This window comes from Argopecten irradians, chromosome 6 (genome assembly GCF_041381155.1).
Source record: "Argopecten irradians isolate NY chromosome 6, Ai_NY, whole genome shotgun sequence".
NCBI lineage: Eukaryota > Metazoa > Mollusca > Bivalvia > Pectinida > Pectinidae > Argopecten > Argopecten irradians.
Window position 1 is genome coordinate 25,518,145 of NC_091139.1, and position 21,247 is coordinate 25,539,391.

General features: G+C 39.0%; 1 protein-coding gene across 2 annotated transcripts; it reads right to left on the reverse strand.

The window, feature by feature from the left end:
• Window positions 1-1,249: 1,249 nt before the first annotated feature.
• LOC138325446 (uncharacterized) lies at window positions 1,250-20,003 on the reverse strand. 2 transcript variants are annotated; one of them, XM_069271124.1, is made up of 9 exons: window positions 19,569-20,003; window positions 18,018-18,155; window positions 16,430-16,632; window positions 13,130-13,227; window positions 3,912-4,131; window positions 3,430-3,555; window positions 2,807-3,002; window positions 2,541-2,613; window positions 1,250-1,998 (listed from the first exon to the last, which is right to left on the reverse strand). In XM_069271124.1, exons 1-8 carry the CDS (start codon window positions 19,852-19,854, stop codon window positions 2,546-2,548), a joined length of 1,335 nt encoding a protein of 444 aa, XP_069127225.1. In that variant the 5' UTR covers window positions 19,855-20,003; the 3' UTR covers window positions 1,250-1,998; window positions 2,541-2,545. The 2 variants fall into 2 exon arrangements, with proteins under 2 accessions (XP_069127225.1, XP_069127224.1); XM_069271123.1 differs by lacking the exon at window positions 2,541-2,613 and having other exon boundaries at window positions 19,569-19,999.
• Between the last annotated feature and the right edge of the window lie 1,244 nt (window positions 20,004-21,247).

Genomic DNA, 21,247 nt, shown 5'->3' on the forward strand with positions numbered 1-21,247 from the left:
ATTAATTGTTGGTATATACCCTGGCTAACTGTCAGTCTTACTGGGGATATGTTATTTGTGAAGCTGCTTGTAAAATTCAGTAAAATATGAGAAAAAATGTATATTTCTGGAGAAGACATAGAACTCGTGTGAATTGCATTGATGGAACCAAATAATCATGCCATCGTGTTCAGTTGTGAATATGCCAGGTATTCCAACAGTTTGTTTGGCAAAATCGGACCAGCAAATAGCGCAGGAGCCTATTGCAGTAAATGCAAATGGCTGCTATAAATGGCGGATCACAAATATCGCATATGTATGATTCATGGGTTAGTGCAACCAAACAGGGGCTGCCATATGGCCAAATAGTTTTAACAGACGTCCCTACATATTACCACGAGGTAAAACCACATGTGGTGTAGTTGTTAAGAAACGACCACATGCACTGACGGTAGTTTCTCTCTCCTGCTCCTGCTTACCTCTACATCCTACACTCAGTCATTCCTTAAATGATCCTGGTCCCAGTTTCATGAAAATTCCTTAAATTAAAGGAATCCCCTTAATTAAAGTTGTATGCTATCGTCTTTGACTTGTTGTATTTTTGCATTGAAAAAAGCATTTAAAATGTTCTACATATTTTTCTACGCCTCTCAAAGTTTTATACTTTCAATATTTACCGACTTTTGTGAAGTTTATATTGATTTTTAGCGGGTACACGTTTAAAATAGCTCGGAAGTATCCGAGCAGGTCCTATCTATTCCGGTCTGTACGGAGATTGCCGATATTGACCACGTGATACGGTTCGGGAGGTTCTAAACTTTACGGATATCGCCGATGTCGGTCACGTGATGTAACTCGGTTTTCTGATATTACCCGAACGTTTGAAACATGGCGTTGACTGTGGCGGTTCTTTCAAAACGTGTGATATTTCATGCGACATTTACCACTATATCAATGGTATATCGGTGCATTCATGGATCTGAACCATCATATATAAGCATCCATATTCACACATTGTATGTTTTATGAGAGTTTGTGACGGAGAAAATAACAAGAAATACAACTTTAACATTCTCCTTAGGAAAGCATTATCGATTTTAAGGAAGGCCCCTTAACTTAAGATTTTTCCTTAAATTTTTTAATGCTTTCCAATGGAGAATTTTAAGTTAAGGAATTCCTTAAAGTTAAGGAATGTTCATGAAACTGATCCCTGGGCGTTGATAAGACGTTCAAAGCAAATATAATTAAAGCAAAAAATAGACTCAGTAGATGTATGTCAATGGTTTTATATAATAACAAAACTTATGGTGGTACAATACGTAGGTATGCTGCAGACAGTAGTACTTCCAAAACAACACCTTAACATGAGTAACAAAACTGTAACACAAAGTGTTAATTTCATATGAATTTTGTGTGAATTTCATATGAATTTTACGTGAATTCCATATGAATTCTAAGTTAATTTAACACGAATTCAACGTGAATTAACATGAATTCAAAATGAAATTCACGTAAAGGTATATTGCTTGTGTATAGTAGGCTGCATCGTCAATGTATCCTTCAGAATTAAGAATAACAAACATTAATGTTATGAACGCAACATATGAATTTATGATTGTTCTTCATATGTCATAAAACAACTTGATTGAAGCAAAGAGTCTATATCACAGTATCAATTAGACGTTCTGAACAAGTACGGTGTAGGTGTTCGAAGGAAGATTTCGTTCTTTAAATATTTGATGTGTTTTGAATATAAATAAAATGGCGAATAACGAGAATATCCAGCAAGTATGTCATAATATGTAGAACCAACACTTATCTGCAGCAAGAAAAAATAATACAACGAACATAAGTAAACAGCACATAACAGGAAATGTGAAGTCAAACGATGACATCAGTCCTAACGGATATGCCCGGTCAACATAACGGGGGATACAACAGTGGCCGGAATCTTATCCTCCTTGGAGGGGCTGGAGAAACAGTTCCACAGACATATGTGTTCATCTGCACCAACGGACGCTGAATAAAACAAACAACAGTTATTTAATTATTTTCCAACTTCTATTTGGGTTATGTTTATGTGATGTCCTAATGACGGTTGGTGTCAGGTTTATGAAATTGCAAATGCAAGAGAAACCCACTGATCAACGATCAGTAACGGGCAATTGCTCTACGTGTGTTTTCTATCTCCCAATCTAAAAGTGAGGAACCAGTGTGTCAAACGCCTTATCTATTCGGCTCCAGCCCCCTTCTCATTTCCAAAATAGTTTCAATGTGTTGCCAAGGACTTAAAGCATACATACCGTATTCAACCAAATAAGCACCTATGGGCTTCAAAAATTGAAAAAAAAATGAAAAAATGCTTAATAAGACGAAATTATTGTAAACCTATTTAACTTTGATAGTTTTGGTCTTTATTTAAGCCCGAGCAATTGAAATTGAGGTCCCAAAAGTGGAAGGGGCGCTTATTGGGTCAAACACGGTATTAGCAACAAGTATTACATGCAATCAACTCTAAATCATTGTTTTGGTATAATAAAATAATCTATAGAATATATTACCTGCCCTAGAACCAAATCTCTCCGATAGCATGGCGGAGAGTAACACAGCTATGGCAGGCAGTTCCAGTTTTTATTTAGCCAATCAAAAACAAAACAAAAACTTGTAACACCATCTGTGATTGGTTAGACTGTCTGAGACTTTGCACAGTTCTAAGATCTTTGGTAATAATATTGTATGACAGGTATGATCATCGGAACTCTTCGGATTAGAAGCAAAGGCAACCCTTAGAACATTGCATGACGTCACAGTAATAAGCAAGACCTACCTATGTGTGTCTTGTCCGGACTCATCGACAAATGTAATGGGCGACCGACGTGCTGTTGGAGTTTGGCGACCGGCTCAAAAGTAAAGTCTTTCTCCTCCCAAAGGATAAGATCATTAGTCTCGGTTTCAATTGACCTGGTCAGCCCATGACTGGACACCAGTTCATGGTATTCCTCAGACCATAACATACCGCAGATCTGCAAGATTGCAATTTATAATTTATCCACAGCAATCATCCATGTACCAGTACTCAACCTTTGTATCTAATATTATGTATTCTCTTCGCCTGTGTTGATTTTTATTATGACTTTGTTGTTTTTCCTGAATTTAATTAAACACTTTAAAGAAATATTGTGGATGATTCACACACCAAACTAGGTGTGAAATGACGCCATTAACACGACAGGATAATAACCTATCAAATCACATCCTTACAAATCTGATTTAACTTTTACTCAACATTATTTTAGTGCGTCATCAGAAACCTCCCATAGTCATCCTTTTTTGTATTTTCTTTAATTCTTTAAATCAATAAAGTCTTTCTGCTGAAAAGTGAAGTATTTCTTTTTTTTTTTAAACTAAACCATATTGATATAAAACTTGGAAATTCTAGAAACATGTTACCTGTGATTGTGTTGATATTTCACCGACCATATGTCCTGTATGTATGTTCCATAATCTGATATTTCCGTTCTCGCAACCACCACCGGAAGCAAGAACATTCTTTCGCCATGGACACCATGCCAACGCCTAAAGTAGGTCAAAAGGTCATAAACAGCTCGGTCGACTCCGTCAAAACTTGACCAAAAGTACTCTAAGAGAAAAAGCCTAGTGGAAACATTTGATTAACGTTTAAACATAATTTTTAGTATTGTTAAAATACTTCTGTACTTTTAAATCATTTGTGAACTATATGTATCAATTTTAACGAAATTAATTGAAAAAGGATTGGACAACAGGCAACATGTAATATCCATATAGTTCTATCCTTTTGTTAATCTTAGCCAAAGAAAAAATGAATGATGAAGTTCCTTGGCATAATTTGTAAAACTCAACCGTTATTAGTTCTAGAAGATTAATGATATTAACAAAATATGTGTATTTACCTTTGCCAACAAAGTATGAGCATGAATCCTCCTAAATACTTTTGTCGATCTGGTGTCCCATATATGCACGTATCCGTCCCCTCCCCCAGTGGCAAAGTAGGGTGTCCCAGCAGGTCCTACGGCTAGTCCACAAACCATCATGTGATGAGTACCAAATCGAGTCACAGCCGATAGCATTACTCTTGGATCGTATTTGCACACGCCACCATCGTAATCTCCGCTGTAACAGACGCCATTTTGTTACACAATCAAAAGCTCTAGACCGACTGAATTCAAGAATACTCCGTCATTTCTTGTCATTACATACTTTATGGGATGGTCTATGAACAGAATATTAAATTAATACAAAAATATGTAATAAACTATACTGATATTATTAATATAATTTTACACATATTTTGTAAGTTTTATCAAATAATTCATTTGTTCAAAAAAGAGAAAACATACATGGTTTGGACCGTTTTATGAAAATCCACGTATATAACCATGTTTCGGGCATTAAAACGGATATAGTTATAACAAGCTGTCATCGATCTGAAGATGAGTTTATTTTTCACTGCAAATTTAACTTTTTCTGTCGGGAATCGTTTTGAAAAACATCACTAAATACATATACCAACACAAATACAATCTATCAACATATCTAGTATTGTCATTTGTTTTATTTGTTAAATAATATTTGCTGTTTGTACTGACATTTGGACTCAATAACCATGCTTTCTAGTCTTATCATTATCAGTGTATAGTGATACCACAACACGTGCGGCGATTCTGTTGTTACGTGAATAGTCAATGGCGTAGCAATGCGGAGGGAAACGTGGGATCATGATCCCACTTCTGGTGGGAACGTATGGATGACTCGATTACAATCAGCTGTTCAATTAAATTCGTTGACGATGACTGGAGAGGTCAGATGACCTAAAAATCTCTTACAATTTAAAATAGCAAAATTGAAAAATGACCACACCCTTTGTACAACTTTGAATCCCCACTCCATAATGATGATACCAATGCAATATGAGTGCTATCCGATGCTTCGTTTTCGAGAAGAAGTAGATTTTATTGAAATAGCCAAATTGACACTTTTCGCCCCAACCCTCAGGCTCCCGGACTCAGCCCCACAATTTGTACAATTTTGAATCCCCGCCCCATAAGGAAATTGACAATGCAATATGAGTGCAATCTAATGCTCAGTTTTGGAGGGAATGTCGTTTATTATAATATAGAAATAGACAAATTGACACTTTTGGCCCCGCCCCTCAGCCAGGTCCCCCGGGAGTAGGCTCCACAGTTTGTACAATGCTGAATCCCTATCATATACGGACGCTACCATTGCAATTTGAGTGTTATTGAATGCTTACATTCAGAGAAGTCGTTTCTATGGAATTATCCTAATGGACACTTTTGGCCCCGCCCCTAAGGCCCCCAGGGGGTCAGCGTCAATATTTGTACAATTCTAAATCCCCACCCCATAAGGATGCTATCATTGCAATACGAGTGCTATCCAATGCTTTGTTTCAGAGAAGAAGTCTTTGATATGGAATTAGCCAAATTGACCCTTTTTGCCCCCCCCCCAGACTCCCGGTATCAGCCACACCATTTGTACAACTTTGAATCCCCACCCCATAAGGATTTTACCAATGCAATATGAGTGCCATACAATGCTTAGTTTCAGAGAAGAAGACGTATATATATAGAAATAGTCAAATTGACCCTTTTGGCCCGCCTCTCGGGCCCCCTTGGGGTCAGCCCCACCATTTGTACAATTTTGAATCTCCGCCCCATAAGGATGTTACCTATGCAATACGAGTGCTATTCCAATGTTTAGATTCACAGAAGAAGTCGTTTATATGAAAACAGCCAAACTGACCCTTTTTGGCACCGCCACTCAGTCTCCCGGGGGTCAGCCCATTAATTTGTACAATTTTCAGTTAGTGCCCCATAAGGATGCTACCGGTCAAATTTCGTTAAATTCCGACCAGCGGTTATAAAGAAGAAGTCGATTGTTGCTGGACGGACAGACGCCGGACATCGCGGTATCGCATAAGCTCAAATTGGTCCTTCGGACCAAGTGAGCTAAACTTGTGTTTTTTCCTAAATAAACTATAGTAAACTTAACCCCCTCCCCAGGGGGAAACCTGAGACCTCAGGGTCATATAATTCACAAATTTTGTAGAGGGCCTTGAGACCTTTCTATCTATGAAGAGTATTTGATTCTATCACATTTGTGAGGGGAAAAGATTTTTGAAATTTTAGTCAATTTTTCCCCTTATGGCATCTCCAACAGCCTTAGAAGGTTTGTGCAAAATTTCATTAAAATTGCTTCTGTGCCTTCGGAGAAGAAGTCGAAAATGTAAATTGTTTACGAACACAGAACGCACGACGGACGACGCATGGCGACGGACAAAAGGCGATTAGAAAAGGTCACTTGAGACTTCGTCTCAGGTGAAATAAAAAGTAAAATACTAATGCATGACCCCTTAAGTATCTTGATAATAACCACCAATAATGACAAGACAATGACCACAATCATTGACCAGACAATGACCAAACACAAAAATAAGACAATGACCACAAACACTGACCAGACAATGACCACAAGCACTGACAAGACGATGACCACAAACACTGACCAGACAATGACCACAAACACTGACCAGACAATGACCACAAACACTAACCAGACAATGACCACAAACACTGACCAGACAATGACCACAAACACTGACCAGACAATGACCACAAACACTGACCAGACAATGACCACAAACACTGACCAGACAATGACCAGACAACGACTACAAACACTGACCAGACAATGACCACAAACACTGACCAGACAATGACTACAAACACTGACCAGACAATGACCACAAACACTGACCAGACAACGACCACAAACACTGACCAGACAATGACCACAAACACTGACCAGACAACGACCACAAACACTGACTAGACAATGATCACAACAATGACCAGACAATGCCCACAAACAATGACCAGACAATGACCACAAACAATGACCAGACAATGACCACAAGCACTGACCAGACAATGACCACAGATATTGACCAGACAATGACCACAAACACTGACCAGACAATGACCACAAACACTGACCAGACAATGACCACAAACACTGACCAGACAATGACCACAAGCACTGACCAGACAATGACCACAAACACTGACTAGACAATGACCACAAACACTAACCAGACAATGACCACAAATACTGACCAGACAATGACATCAATTACTGACCAGACAATGACCACAAACACTGACCAGACAATGACCACAAGCACTGACAAGACAATGACCACAAGCACTGACAAGACAATGACCACAAACACTGACCAGACAATGACCACAAACACTAACCAGACAATGACCACAAACACTGACCAGATAATGACCACAAACACTGACCAGACAATGACCACAAACACTGACCAGACAATGACCACAAACACTGACCAGACAATGACCACAAACACTGACCAGACAATGACCACAAACACTGACCAGACATTGACCAGACAATGACCACAAACACTGACCAGACAACGATCACAAACACTGACCAGACAACGACCACAAACACTGACCAGACAATGACCACAAACACTGACCAGACAATTACCACACACACTGACCAGACAAGGACCACAAGCACTGACCAGACAATGACCACAAACACTGACCAGACATGGACCACAAACACTGACCAGACAATGACCACAAACACTAACCAGACAATGACCACAAACACTGACCAGACAATGACCACAAGCACTGACCAGACAATGACCACAAATACTGACCAGACAATGATCACAAACACTGACCAGACAATGACCACAAACACTGACCAGACAATGACCACAAACACTGACCAGACAATGACCAGACAACGACTACAAACACTGACCAGACAATGACCACAAACACTGACCAGACAATGACCACAAACACTGACCAGACAACGACCACAAACACTGACCAGACAACGACCACAAGCACTGACCAGACAATGACCACAAAACACTGACCAGACAACGACCACAAACACTGACTAGACAATGATCACAACAATGAACAGACAATGCCCACAAACAATGACCAGACAATGACCACAAGCACTGACCAGACAATGACCACAAACACTGACCAGACAATGACCACAGATAATGACAAGACAATGACCACAATCATTGACCAGACAATGACCAAACACAAAAATAAGACAATGACCACAATCACTGACCAGACAATGACCACAAGCACTGACAAGAATGCCACAAACACTGACAAAACACTACCAGACAATGACCACAAACACTGACCAGACAATGACCACAAACACTGACCAGACAATGACCACAAACACTGACCAGACAATGACCACAAACACTGACCAGACAATGACCACAAACACTGACCAGACAATGACCACAAACACTGACCAGACAATGACACAACAACGACCAAACACTGACCAGACAATGACCACAAACACTGACCAGACAATGACCACAAACACTGACCAGACAATGACCACAAACACTGACCAGACAATGACCACAAACACTGACCAGACAATGACCACAAACACTGACCAGACAATGACCACAAACACTGACCAACAATGACACAACACTGACAGACAATGCAACAGACAGACAATGACCACAAACAATGACCAGACAATGACCACAAACATGACCAGACAATGACCACAAACATGACCAGACAATGACCACAAAACTGACCAGACAATGACCACAAACACTGACCAGACAATGACCACAAACACTGACCAATGACAACGACAGACCACAAACACTGACCAGACAATGACCACAAACACTGACCAGACAATGACCACAAACACTGACCAGACAATGACCACAAGCACTGACAAGACAATGACCACAAACACTGACCAGACAATGACCACAAACACTGACCAGACAATGACCACAAACACTAACCAGACAATGACCACAAACACTGACAATTACCACAAACACTGACCAGACAATGACCACAAACACTGACCAGACAATGACCACAAGCACTGACGACAGACAATGACCACAAACACTGACCAGACAATGACCACAAACACTGACCAGACAATGACCACAAACACTGACCAGACAATGACCACAAACACTGACCAGACAATGACCACAAACACTGACCAGACAATGACCACAAACACTGACCAGACAATGACCACAAACACTGACCAGACAATGACCACAAACACTGACCAGACAATGACCACAACACACTGACCAGACAATGACCAGAAACACTGACAGACATGACCACACTGACCAACACTGACCAGACAATGACCACAAACACTGACCAGACAATGACCACAAATACTGACCAGACAATGATCACAAACACTGACCAGACAATGACCACAAACACTGACCAGACAATGACCACAACCACTGACCAGACAATGACCAGACAACGACCACAAACACTGACCAGACAATGACCACAAACACTGACCAGACAATGACCACAAACAAAAACCAGACAATGACCACAAACACTGACCAGACAATGACCACAAACACTGACCAGACAATGACCACAAACACTGACCAGACAATGACCACAAACACTGACCAGACAATGACCACAAACACTGACCAGACATGACAAAACATGACCAGACAATGACCACAACACTGACCAGACAATGACCACAAACACTGACCAGACAATGACCACAAACACTGACCAGACAATGACCACAAACACTGACCAGACAAGACCACAAACACTGACCAGACAATGACCACAACACACTGACCAGACAATGACCACAAACACTGACAGACAATGACCACAAACACTGACCAGACAATGACCACAAACACTGACCAGACAATGACCACAAACACTGACCAGACAAGACCACAACATGACAGACAATGACCACAAACATGACCAGACAATGACCACAAACACTGACCAGACAATGACACACAGACAATGACACACAAACAATGACAACAACAATGACCAGACAATGACCACAAACTGACCAGACAATGACCACAAACACTGACCAGACAATGACCACAAACACTGACCAGACAATGACCACAACACTGACCAGACAATGACCACAAACACTGACCAGACAATGACCACAAACACTGACCAGACAATGACCACAATGACACACACTGACCAGACAATGACCACAAACACTGACCAGACAATGACCACAAACACTGACCAGACAATGACCACAAACACTGACCAGACAATGACCACAAACACTGACCAGACAATGACCACAAACACTGACCAGACAATGACCACAAACACTGACCAGACAATGACCACAAACACTGACCAGACAATGACCACAAACACTGACCAGACAATGACCACAAGCACTGACAGACAATGACCACAAACACTGACCAGACAATGACCACAAACACTGACCAGACACAATGACCACAAACACAGCACTACCAGACAATGACCACAAACACTGACCAGACAATGACCACAAACACTGACCAGACAATGACCACAAACACTGACCAGACAATGACCACAAACACTGACCAGACAATGACCACAACACTGACCAGACAATGACCACAAACACTGACCAGACAATGACCACAAACACTGACCAGACAATGACCACAAACACTGACCAGACAATGACCACAAACACTGACCAGACAATGACCACAAACACTGACCAGACAATGACCACAAACACTGACCAGACAATGACCACAACACTGACCAGACAATGACCACAAACACTGACCAGACAACACAACAAACTGACCAGACAATGACCACAAACACTGACCAGACAATGACCACAAACACTGACAGACAATGACCACAAACACTGACCAGACAATGACCACAAACACTGACCAGACAATGACCACAAACACTGACCAGACAATGACCACAAACACTGACCAGACAATGACCACAAACACTGACCAGACAATGACCACAAACACTGACAGACCAGACAATGACCACAAACACTGACCAGACAATGACCACAAACACTGACCAGACAATGACCACAAACACTGACAGACACTGACCAGACAGCAATGACCACAAACACTGACCAGACAATGACCACAAACACTGACCAAATGACACAAACATGACCAGACAAGACAAAACACTGACCAGACAATGACCACAAACACTGACCAGACAATGACCACAAACACTGACCAGACAAGACCACAAACACTGACCAGACAATGACCACAACACTGACCAGACAATGACCACAACACTGACCAGACAATGACCACAAACACTGACCAGACAATGACCACAAACACTGACCAGACAATGACCACAACACATGACCAGACAACGACCACAATGACCAGACAAGACCAAACACTGACCAGACAAAACCACACAACAATGACCAGACAATGACCACAAACACTGACCAGACAATGACCACAAACACTGACCAGACAATGACCACAAACAATGACCAGACAATGACCACAAACACTGACCAGACAATGACCACAAGCACTGACCAGACAATGACCACAAACACACTGACCAGACAATGACCACAAACACTGACCAGACAATGACCACAAACACTGACCAGACAATGACCACAAGCACTGACCAGACAATGACCACAATGACACAGAGACAAATGACATGACAACAAGCACTGACCACAAGAACAACTGACCAGACAATGACCACAAACACTGTCCAGACAATGACCACAAACACTGACCAGACAATGACCACAAACACTGACCAGACAATGACCACAAGCACTGACCAGACAATGACCACAAACACTGACTAGACAATGACCACAAAAACTGAACAGACAATGACCACAAATACTGACCAGACAATGACATCAATCACTGACCAGACAATGACCACAAGCACTGACCAGACAATGACCACAAGCACTGACAAGACAATGACCACAAGCACTGACAAGACAATGACCACAAGCACTGACAAGACAATGACCACAAACACTGACCAGACAATGACCACAAGCACTGACCAGACAATGACATCAATCACTGACCAGACAATGACCACAAGCACTGACCAGATAATGACCACAAGCACTGGCCAGACAATGACCACAAACACTGACCAGACAATGACCACAAACACTGACCAGACAATGACCACAAACACTGACCAGACATTGACCAGACAATGACCACAAACACTGACCAGACAACGACCACAAACACTGACCAGACAACGACCACAAACACTGACCAGACAATGCCCACAAACAATGACCAGACAGTGACCACTGCCGATGACTATAGACAATGGCCAGACCATATATTAGTCTAATGAATAAAAAGGCGTGTTTAATTAAGCACAACGTTTTCTCGTCAGTCTCAGGAAAAATGATGAGTTAGCAGTGTACAGTAAGACCAAATGGCCATAGAGTGAGATTTTTATTAAGCAGAAAGACCCTGTTTTATTATATGCATAAAACAAATTAAAAATGTATGTGTCCAAAAATTGGTGAATTCAATCTAGTGAATTATATGCAGGCTTCACATTTGCATAAAGAAATTCAACAAAATGGGTTCGAGATTAATAGTTTAGAGGGTATCCGAATGTGCGTATAAGATGGAAAAACTCAATACAGTAGCAGCAGAAGTTGATAGTCGCTGTACCGGGTAAGATCGCTCAAAAGTTTAATGTTATACCTATGTCGACATAGGCTTAGTTCCGCTATCACGGTAGTGATGGTTGGTTTTAAACTGTGTGCAAGAACAAAAAATCTCCTAGAGGGGGTGTTATTTTAGGTTAAAAATACCAACTTTTTGCATTTTTTCCAAAAAAATCAAATTTGGTTACCATGGTTTTTACATGCTCACAAAACCACAAAAATCAGACCTGTCCAAAAATGAACTCTGCATAACAATTGCAGATGTTGTGTATATTAAAAATAGAAATACTTTTAATTAGGTGTTATTTAAGGTTAAAAAGCTGTGTGTACATAATTAAAGCCACTGCACTACCACCTGAAAGCATGAACATTTCAAATGACTCAGATTAGCCACTATGTGTTGTGACATGTACATGTCATATATAAACACTGTGACATACTACACATCACGTGTATCTTACTAGAACTACACGTGCCATACCTGTAAAACACGTTCTCCGACCACCGGATGATACTGATCGTTGACCTCTTCTTCAAATCAGGTTGGGGTTCGACGAGTGAACAGCCAAAGTCACAAACCTACATGTGTAAATGTAATATACACTTAGGCATTGATATTATAGGGCAAGTCATGCACAATATTTATTTTTGGTATATTTCTGAGAAAACGACGTACACTTGTTGTCCGGTGTGATATCGTAGACATTTCAATTCCCACTCATACAATGTAGATGTAATGTTATATATGCGTCCGGCGTATGACCATTCTATTAACAAATATATTAAATATGTTCTGAATTTACACTTTTCTCATTGGTTAATACAATAATATACAATACAATACAATATGTATCATTGTATTGTTAAAATATGGTCACGTGAGGTTCAAAATCCATGTGTAGCATATGGTGTTTCTATACATGTATTTAGAAAAAACCGATCGCGAGTTAATATTCCTTTTGTGTACATCATTGCTCGAACTTTTAGTTCTTCAGGGTGACGTCCTATGACCATCGTTTTTCTTCTAAATTATTATCTGCATCAGATATCAAAGAAACTACATGTCTAATATAGAAATCAAGGACTTTTGATTCGGTTCATATGGTGTTATACCACCCTGAAAGAATTAAATAATGACTGTCGCAGCTTGCAACCATACCTTAATTAATGAAAGGTGTTCGTAAAAAATAATCTTATAAGTTGTAGATAAAATACAGTGAATGTTCATGGCGGCTTTGAAAGAATTTTAAGTAAACGTGATGTATATTGCACCGAAATTAATTATTTGAAGCAAAACATGTATTTTGCAAATCGGTACAACTGCCATTTGGAAAATTATTGTAAGAACGTTATTGTATTTTTAGCAGACGTTAAGCTTTTAGCAATTCGATATAAGACATGTATTTCATGTTCATTTTACTTGTAGCAACATGCCGTACCTGTTTCCATGATGCTGCAAGTGTTACCAGCATTGACCTTAAAATCAACCTCTGAACTATTACATAGAAAATCTGGAGGCAGTTCAGGAGAACAAAACTGTCCAATTACATCCCTGTAGAGACATCCCTTATAGATATATAGAAAACTGATGACGTCGACGTCTAACTTCAATGTCATAAGTCAACCACAGTGTACCGTTCGATCTACAGATGTACGTTAAAGGACCAAACAACTTTTCTCATCTGCTGTCGTCCTAAGGTTTGTTACGATATGGTGTTGTAATAACATTGTAGACTAGTGATATAGAGGATGGCTATGTGATATGAATTTATCAAACAAGTTCAATAATTTGATATGCCAAGAGCCTTTAAGAGAGTGGCATGTCAAATTATCTATCAAGTTTAATAAATTTCATATCATATAGTCACGAGTGTAAGATTCTATTTATCACATAACTTATATTAATAATATATGAGCAAAACTTCGTTTCTATATAAAACAGTAAAAATCCGACTGGAATGTGAGGTTTCCGTCAACTGAAACAATAATGCGACGCCATGTAGGTCCTATATACATGTATTATGACGTCAAAACTACATGTGACGTCATAATAGTGTTATTACACATATGTCTTACGATATCTATAACATGACCGTATGACATGGCTGGATGGGCCAGTTATGTGATAAACTAACTTCTGGATTATCTAGGATAATGGAATACAGTTGTACCCGCTATATACAATAACAATGCAAATCCATTACGTGGTTACAGCATATTTACAGTCGTATCCATGTCAACTGAAGGCGACAGCAGATGAGAACGGTAGTCATTTGGTGTATTCACAGTGTATGAACGGAAGTGTATAGTATTTTTTAAATTTCGTATTTGCGAGTCTGTATAGCGGTACTCCGTCACGTGCAATGACAACAATGGATAGTGGATATTTTTTGCCAATTTTATTTATCTATACGTTTTTTGTTGTAATCTAAAGTTTTGAACGGCGTCATGGATAGCAATTTGAACTACCAATGACAAATGAAATGTTGAGGGTTAATCAGCATTAACATTTCAGACACTGTTCATCATCAAAGAATTGAGACACCCGCCTAATATTTTGCACTTTTTTATGGTATTCTGTCTGGCTTTCATTATTTCAAGCACCATCACATGTTTATAAATGAATCCAACAATATAAAACACATAAATACATATTAATGGACATACTAACTTTTACTTAATCGTATTTTGAAGTCGTATGATGATCAGTTAAAATTGTATAGTTACTTGCATTGTTTTGAAACTGGCGATGTATAGTTGCTTGCGAGGACACTTGAAAAGTCACTTGTTATAAAGAGGAAATATATTCAGTGATAAAAGGCTCTGAAGCTAACAAATTAAACAAATCAGTCTAACAGAGTTATCAAATACACTATCAATTTAAACGTTTAGTCAACTTTGTTGTACAGATCATATATATTTATTTAAAAAAATTCAATAAAATGCCCCACGTTGATACTTCAGGTATAACTTATCGACTGGTATGTGCATATTTAATATCGTTGTCGCCAGGGAATCACGTGATCAAAAAAGTGAGCTTTCCATGAATCAAATCATAAAAAAATAGATTTACGTAACTTTCCACTTTTTGTTTATATGTTTCAATGCTGAACACATCCTGTGGCCCAAAACGATATCATATGTAAGTTCCTTTTGTTTGAAAATTGCTGAAATTAGAAATATTAGCGATTTGTAATGAGAGTTTTGCGCAAGTGACTATACTGTGATTTTTTAAAATTAAAACAAGCGACTATACAGTAAAGTAACAAGCTACTATACAAAACTATTTCTTGTATGCATATTTAAAGATATGCTTTAGTCGCTTTTTAATTACGAATGATGTAGAATAAAGAAACTGTAAATAAATAAATAATCAAATTACTCATATAAATTACAATTATAACACATATTTTAGGAAAAACGGGGAAAACGCAATTTTCTCCGAAAACACGTAGCCGTTTTGATCGTAATTCAGTGATTACACTTCGATTCTTATCTATTGCTAACATTATTTTTAAAATCATGTTCATGAATTTGTTTATATACATATTATGAGGACGTCTATAATGTTAAACGTATTTTTAGTCACGAATAATACCGATATTTGGTGTTTTACCGACCCGTATACCATGCCTGTTTTCATTTATCCCGCTTCGATATTCACAAGTGACGATACAAAAAGCAACTAATGATTATACTATACACTTCCGTTCATACACTGTGGTAACATATTCGAATAACGGTAATATTGGTTGGATTTGGCAGTATTTTTTTTACTTGCCGTAATATCCCCGTGAGTGTCGGCAATGGCGATTGCAGTTCCGTTCGGATTCCATGCGACACATGTGATGTAGTCCTGATCTGTACCAGCGGTACCCAGTTGTATCGCCAGGCATCTCTTTGACTCGAAATCCCACACGTAAGTCGTCATGTTTAATGCTACAGCGATTTTGTTGGATTTCCCCCAGTCTAGGTTATTCGTAACTGTAAAGGGAAAATTTGGTGACCATGTATTAAATATAAATATAAACTGTATTTCTTTTACATCGATTACGAAACAACTTATACAACTTATGCAAATCACTCTCGATGGCCCGGATGTTTACAAGCGCGAGAGGGGTCTTAGTGTGGGAGGAAACCGGAGTGCCCGTATAAAACCCACGTGATCGGACAGGTGACCCCTATCCTTTTCACGTCCGTGCCGGGCTGTGCCGGGGATCGAACCCCGGCCTGCTAGGTGAAAGGCTTAACCACTACACCACCCGATCACCCGACCGTGCTTTGTATGTACATTGCATGTACAAGGGTTCTCATTGAAATTGTCGTCAATCCCAAATAACTATTAAGTAAACATACTTTTCACGAACTTTCCTTCATTGAATTCGATCGGTGGAAATGAAAGCCAATAGTCATGACTGATGAAAATGATAATTTTGAATGTTGATGTGCATGATCGATGAGGATGACGAGACTGAACAGCTTTTATGCTTGAATGATAATTGCGGTAGAAATTGATGACAAAATAACTTTGTGTACCTATTTTTCGGATACTTTTAATTAACGCTGACTGTGAAATATAGTCCGCTTAACCCTGCTTATATTATTATTATCTTTAATTTTGCCAAAAGAAAAAAAAATATTAAAAAGCCTAATTTCATATATTAGGTAAAAAAAATCAAAAACTTATAATATAGGCAGGTTAAGCGGACTATGTGATATATATCGTAAAAATGTTCAATTGACATGTATATAATATTTCATCGAGTTATCGTTATATATTTATGTTTTCCATAAATTGAAGTTTGCAATTGATTATCGTTGATCGCAGTAAACTTGCTGCCTTCCGCCATTTATGTTTCCGAGTATATAACATGACGTCACAATAGATTAATCCGACGTCATTGTATTAGGGAACTTTTGTTACGCTATTTTTGGGTACGACTCGACGTCAAAAGTGATTATGATGTCACATCTTAAGGGAGTTTCCCTCGATCTATTTTGACACAGGTTACTGTACTCGCGAGAAGTATCTGGATTGAGTCCAGTAACCTCGCGTGCTTTTCGCCGCCGATTTCGGGGTTGATATTGTAGTTGATGAATACTTCTGAGAAACGTATCGGCCAATCAAAATACAATAAGAACACCAGTTATACAATAATGTTAATTAATGCAAACTTTCTTGGTTACTTTAGCGTGTAGGGAAATGAAACATAAACATATAAACTTATTTCAATGAGGACGAATAAAAATTCCTGATTAAAAAAAAAGTAATTTTTTACCATTCTCATTATTGAATATAAAAGCAATAAGATTGTTTTACAGTTACAGACTAAGATGTATACTTTCTTATGAGATGTTAAATGACTTACAGAAGTTGTTCCGTATATTCGGTAGATCCATGACACATATTGGCGATTTGGACACGTATCGTCTTTTCCGTCGCGGTGGTGCGGCAAATAAGTTATCCATAGGGGCAGTGAAAAATGACCGATTTGGCGACATGGGGTCTGAAAAAGGACACATAAATAAATACTTTACATTTGTATATGTTCATTCGTACTTACTGTACCTCGTGCGTTTCAAAAGCTACGGAATTTTCTCATAAGTGTTGAAAAAACTGTAATGTCGACATTTTCAAGTGTTTTAAATCAAAACAAAAGTAGCAAATTGGAAGCATTCTAAGAGCATCCATGTGTTTGTTTTTTTCAATCTTCATAATATACTAACAGCTATTGTCATTTTTGTATTCCGAGGTTTTTGGTTGGCTGTGAAAGGTGGAGTACCCGGAGAAATATACCATCTTCCCCTTATGCATGTGGCGAATTTGCGTCCTGTAAATTTATGAAGTGTGTACATACTGTACAGTATGTAACTCCTTCCATGAAACCCGGGGGTTACTTGCTGTCGACCTCGATATCTCGAAGTTTTATAATTGAAATAACATATTCATTTTGTTTGCTCCGACGATTTTTTCAGTTTTGTTATAAGTAATTACCTCTTATCGGTTCAGTCATCCTATATATTCCAGGGGTTCCGATCATTTACGATCTCTACACCCCTTGACTATCTCATAGTAAAACTGAAGGCAGCCCAGAGGAAACGCCCAACTTCAAAGCTACACGGCTCTAAGGACTAAATCTGTTGCCTCCAGTTTTACTATGAGATAGTCCAGGGGTGTAGAGATCGTAAGTGATCGGATCCCCTGGGGTATCAAGGATGCGGTTCAATTAAACAAATACTTCGATAACTCGATGAAGAGTTATTTTGGTCATGGCGACTTCGAGTTAACATGATGACAGGGTTTTACTGGAACATGTGCATATTATGTATGTGAATTTTTTGTTTGAGGTACCATGAAGAATACGGTTTTATCTGTATATGAATAGGATCAAGACCCCTACATATCTGAAAATGGTCTATGGGCACTCTGGTGGGTCCATATTACATCAACTGTAACTTTCAGATCCCCCCCCCCATTCAAACTTGCATTCGTACATGTATGTTCATGTCAAATCATCCCACCAGTTAAAATCTTCATACAAAAACTATTTGTGCACGAAGGAATTTATTGAAGATATCCTCGATGATAAACTTACAGATGTAAAGACATCCCTATACAGCTGTATACTTATATATATACATGTATATTGAGGGGCGTCAACAGACATTTTATTAAATAATAAATACAGTATACGTTCTTCCAAAATGTACCAATTCAATGTTTAATATATTATAAAATATATCTCTACACAAAAAATGTCATATCTAGAGGGACTTCTACATTTCTTGTCTAGTCCTTGTGCTACTTACTTGAGTAAACATGTATCTCTACACAAATTTCTTGTCTAGTCCCTGTGCTACTTACTTGAGTAAATATGTATCTTTATACAAATATCATGTCTAGTCCCCGTGCTACTTACTTGAGTATTCGGATTGAGGTCGCTGCGTTATCGCCATTATCCGTTGGTTAGTCTTCTTAAAAACGGCATCCAGTAATTTCTTGTAATACCTTAATCTTGGGTCTTGATGTTGTGCCGGTTGTTTGACTCGACCCGTCCCGTTCTGGTGGTCGAAGATTTTGGTATACGACGCCTCGGCATTAAAACATGGCCGATAGGGTATGAATCTGTCAAACACCGAGTAGTTGCATTTGGTCGGCATACGGCGCGATCTTGGAGTATTATAAATACAGCTGCCGTCGCTCATGATTCTATCAAAAATTTATAATTGTGTTCTATAAAATCCACCATCGGGCATCAACAGGTACGGCTTGTTGTGGATACAATTCACATGTCCTCGCCTGGCAGGTGAAACAGCATTACCGGTAACGTGGTACAATGTAATTGAATACTATTCGGCACGTGCAAGTCAAGCCCCATATAGCGCATGTACCAATGTATAGGTAATGCACGACTTGGAGTAGGTGTAAACAATTTGGAGTGACAAAATGTCTCCTATTCTTTTATCAACGAGTAACAGGTATTTGTACAGGTACCTTGCTGGTTGGAAATTTAAATACATGTAATTACTTTAAAAAGCAACACATGTTCGTTGGTTTGCACGAAATCATTTTAAGCAATTAATGTTCATAGTTTTGTCTCATCGTTATTAAATAACCAATTAACTGTAGTATTTTTAATTTCTGACTGTTTCGTTAGAAACAGTAAAGTTTTCACGGTGTCAAATGTAGCACCAATCACAGGGATCTGAGAATAAGTTTCAGATTAAAATAATCATGGACCCACCAGAGTCTCCTAAGACCATTTTTAGACGTTTTAGAGGTCTAGATCAAAAAACGATAAAAATCTTATTCTACATGGTACTATATACGAGAAGGGTGGAAAGCCTTAGACTCCAACTTTCTAACCCGCCCACCTTTAGCGGCTATAAAAACACATCTCTGGTATATCGTCATAAAAATGGTTACTTCCGTTGGAAAGAGCGATAGTTTTCCTTTCAAAATCATCCTACACATCTATACAAAGTGCCATAAGCCCCAATATGACAAACATCTTGAACATCAGCTAATTAAGATTCATACTGGCAGTGTGGCCGATATAATATGCATAAGCGAGACTTCAGCTGCAATCTCATTGCCGGCTATCTGTCGGCCATCTTTTTGACTGATCAGTCCGAAAATGCAATATGCACAACTAATGTCCTAGGAGAACTTACATATAAAGTTTGAGACAGATCACTTTTGTACTTTCTGAGAAATAGTGGTAACAAGCTTCAACTATCAAAATCAAAGATGGCGGCCTGTCGGCCATCTTGTTCATCGTTCTTTCCGAAAATGAAATATGCACAACTAGACCCCTAGGGGAACCTGCACATGCAATTTGAGTCAGATTCTTTCAGTACTTTCTGAGAAATAGCGGCAACAATCTTCAATTGTCAAAATCCAAGATGGCGTCCTATCCGCCATCTTATACACCAATCGGTGCCAAAATGCAATATGCATTACTAGGGACGTAGGGGACTTTGAACATCGAATTTGAGACAGCTTCCTTCAGTATTTTTTGAGAAATAGCTGTTACAAACTTTAAATGTCAAAATCCAAGATGGCGGCCTGTCGGCCAATTTGTTTACCGATCTGTCC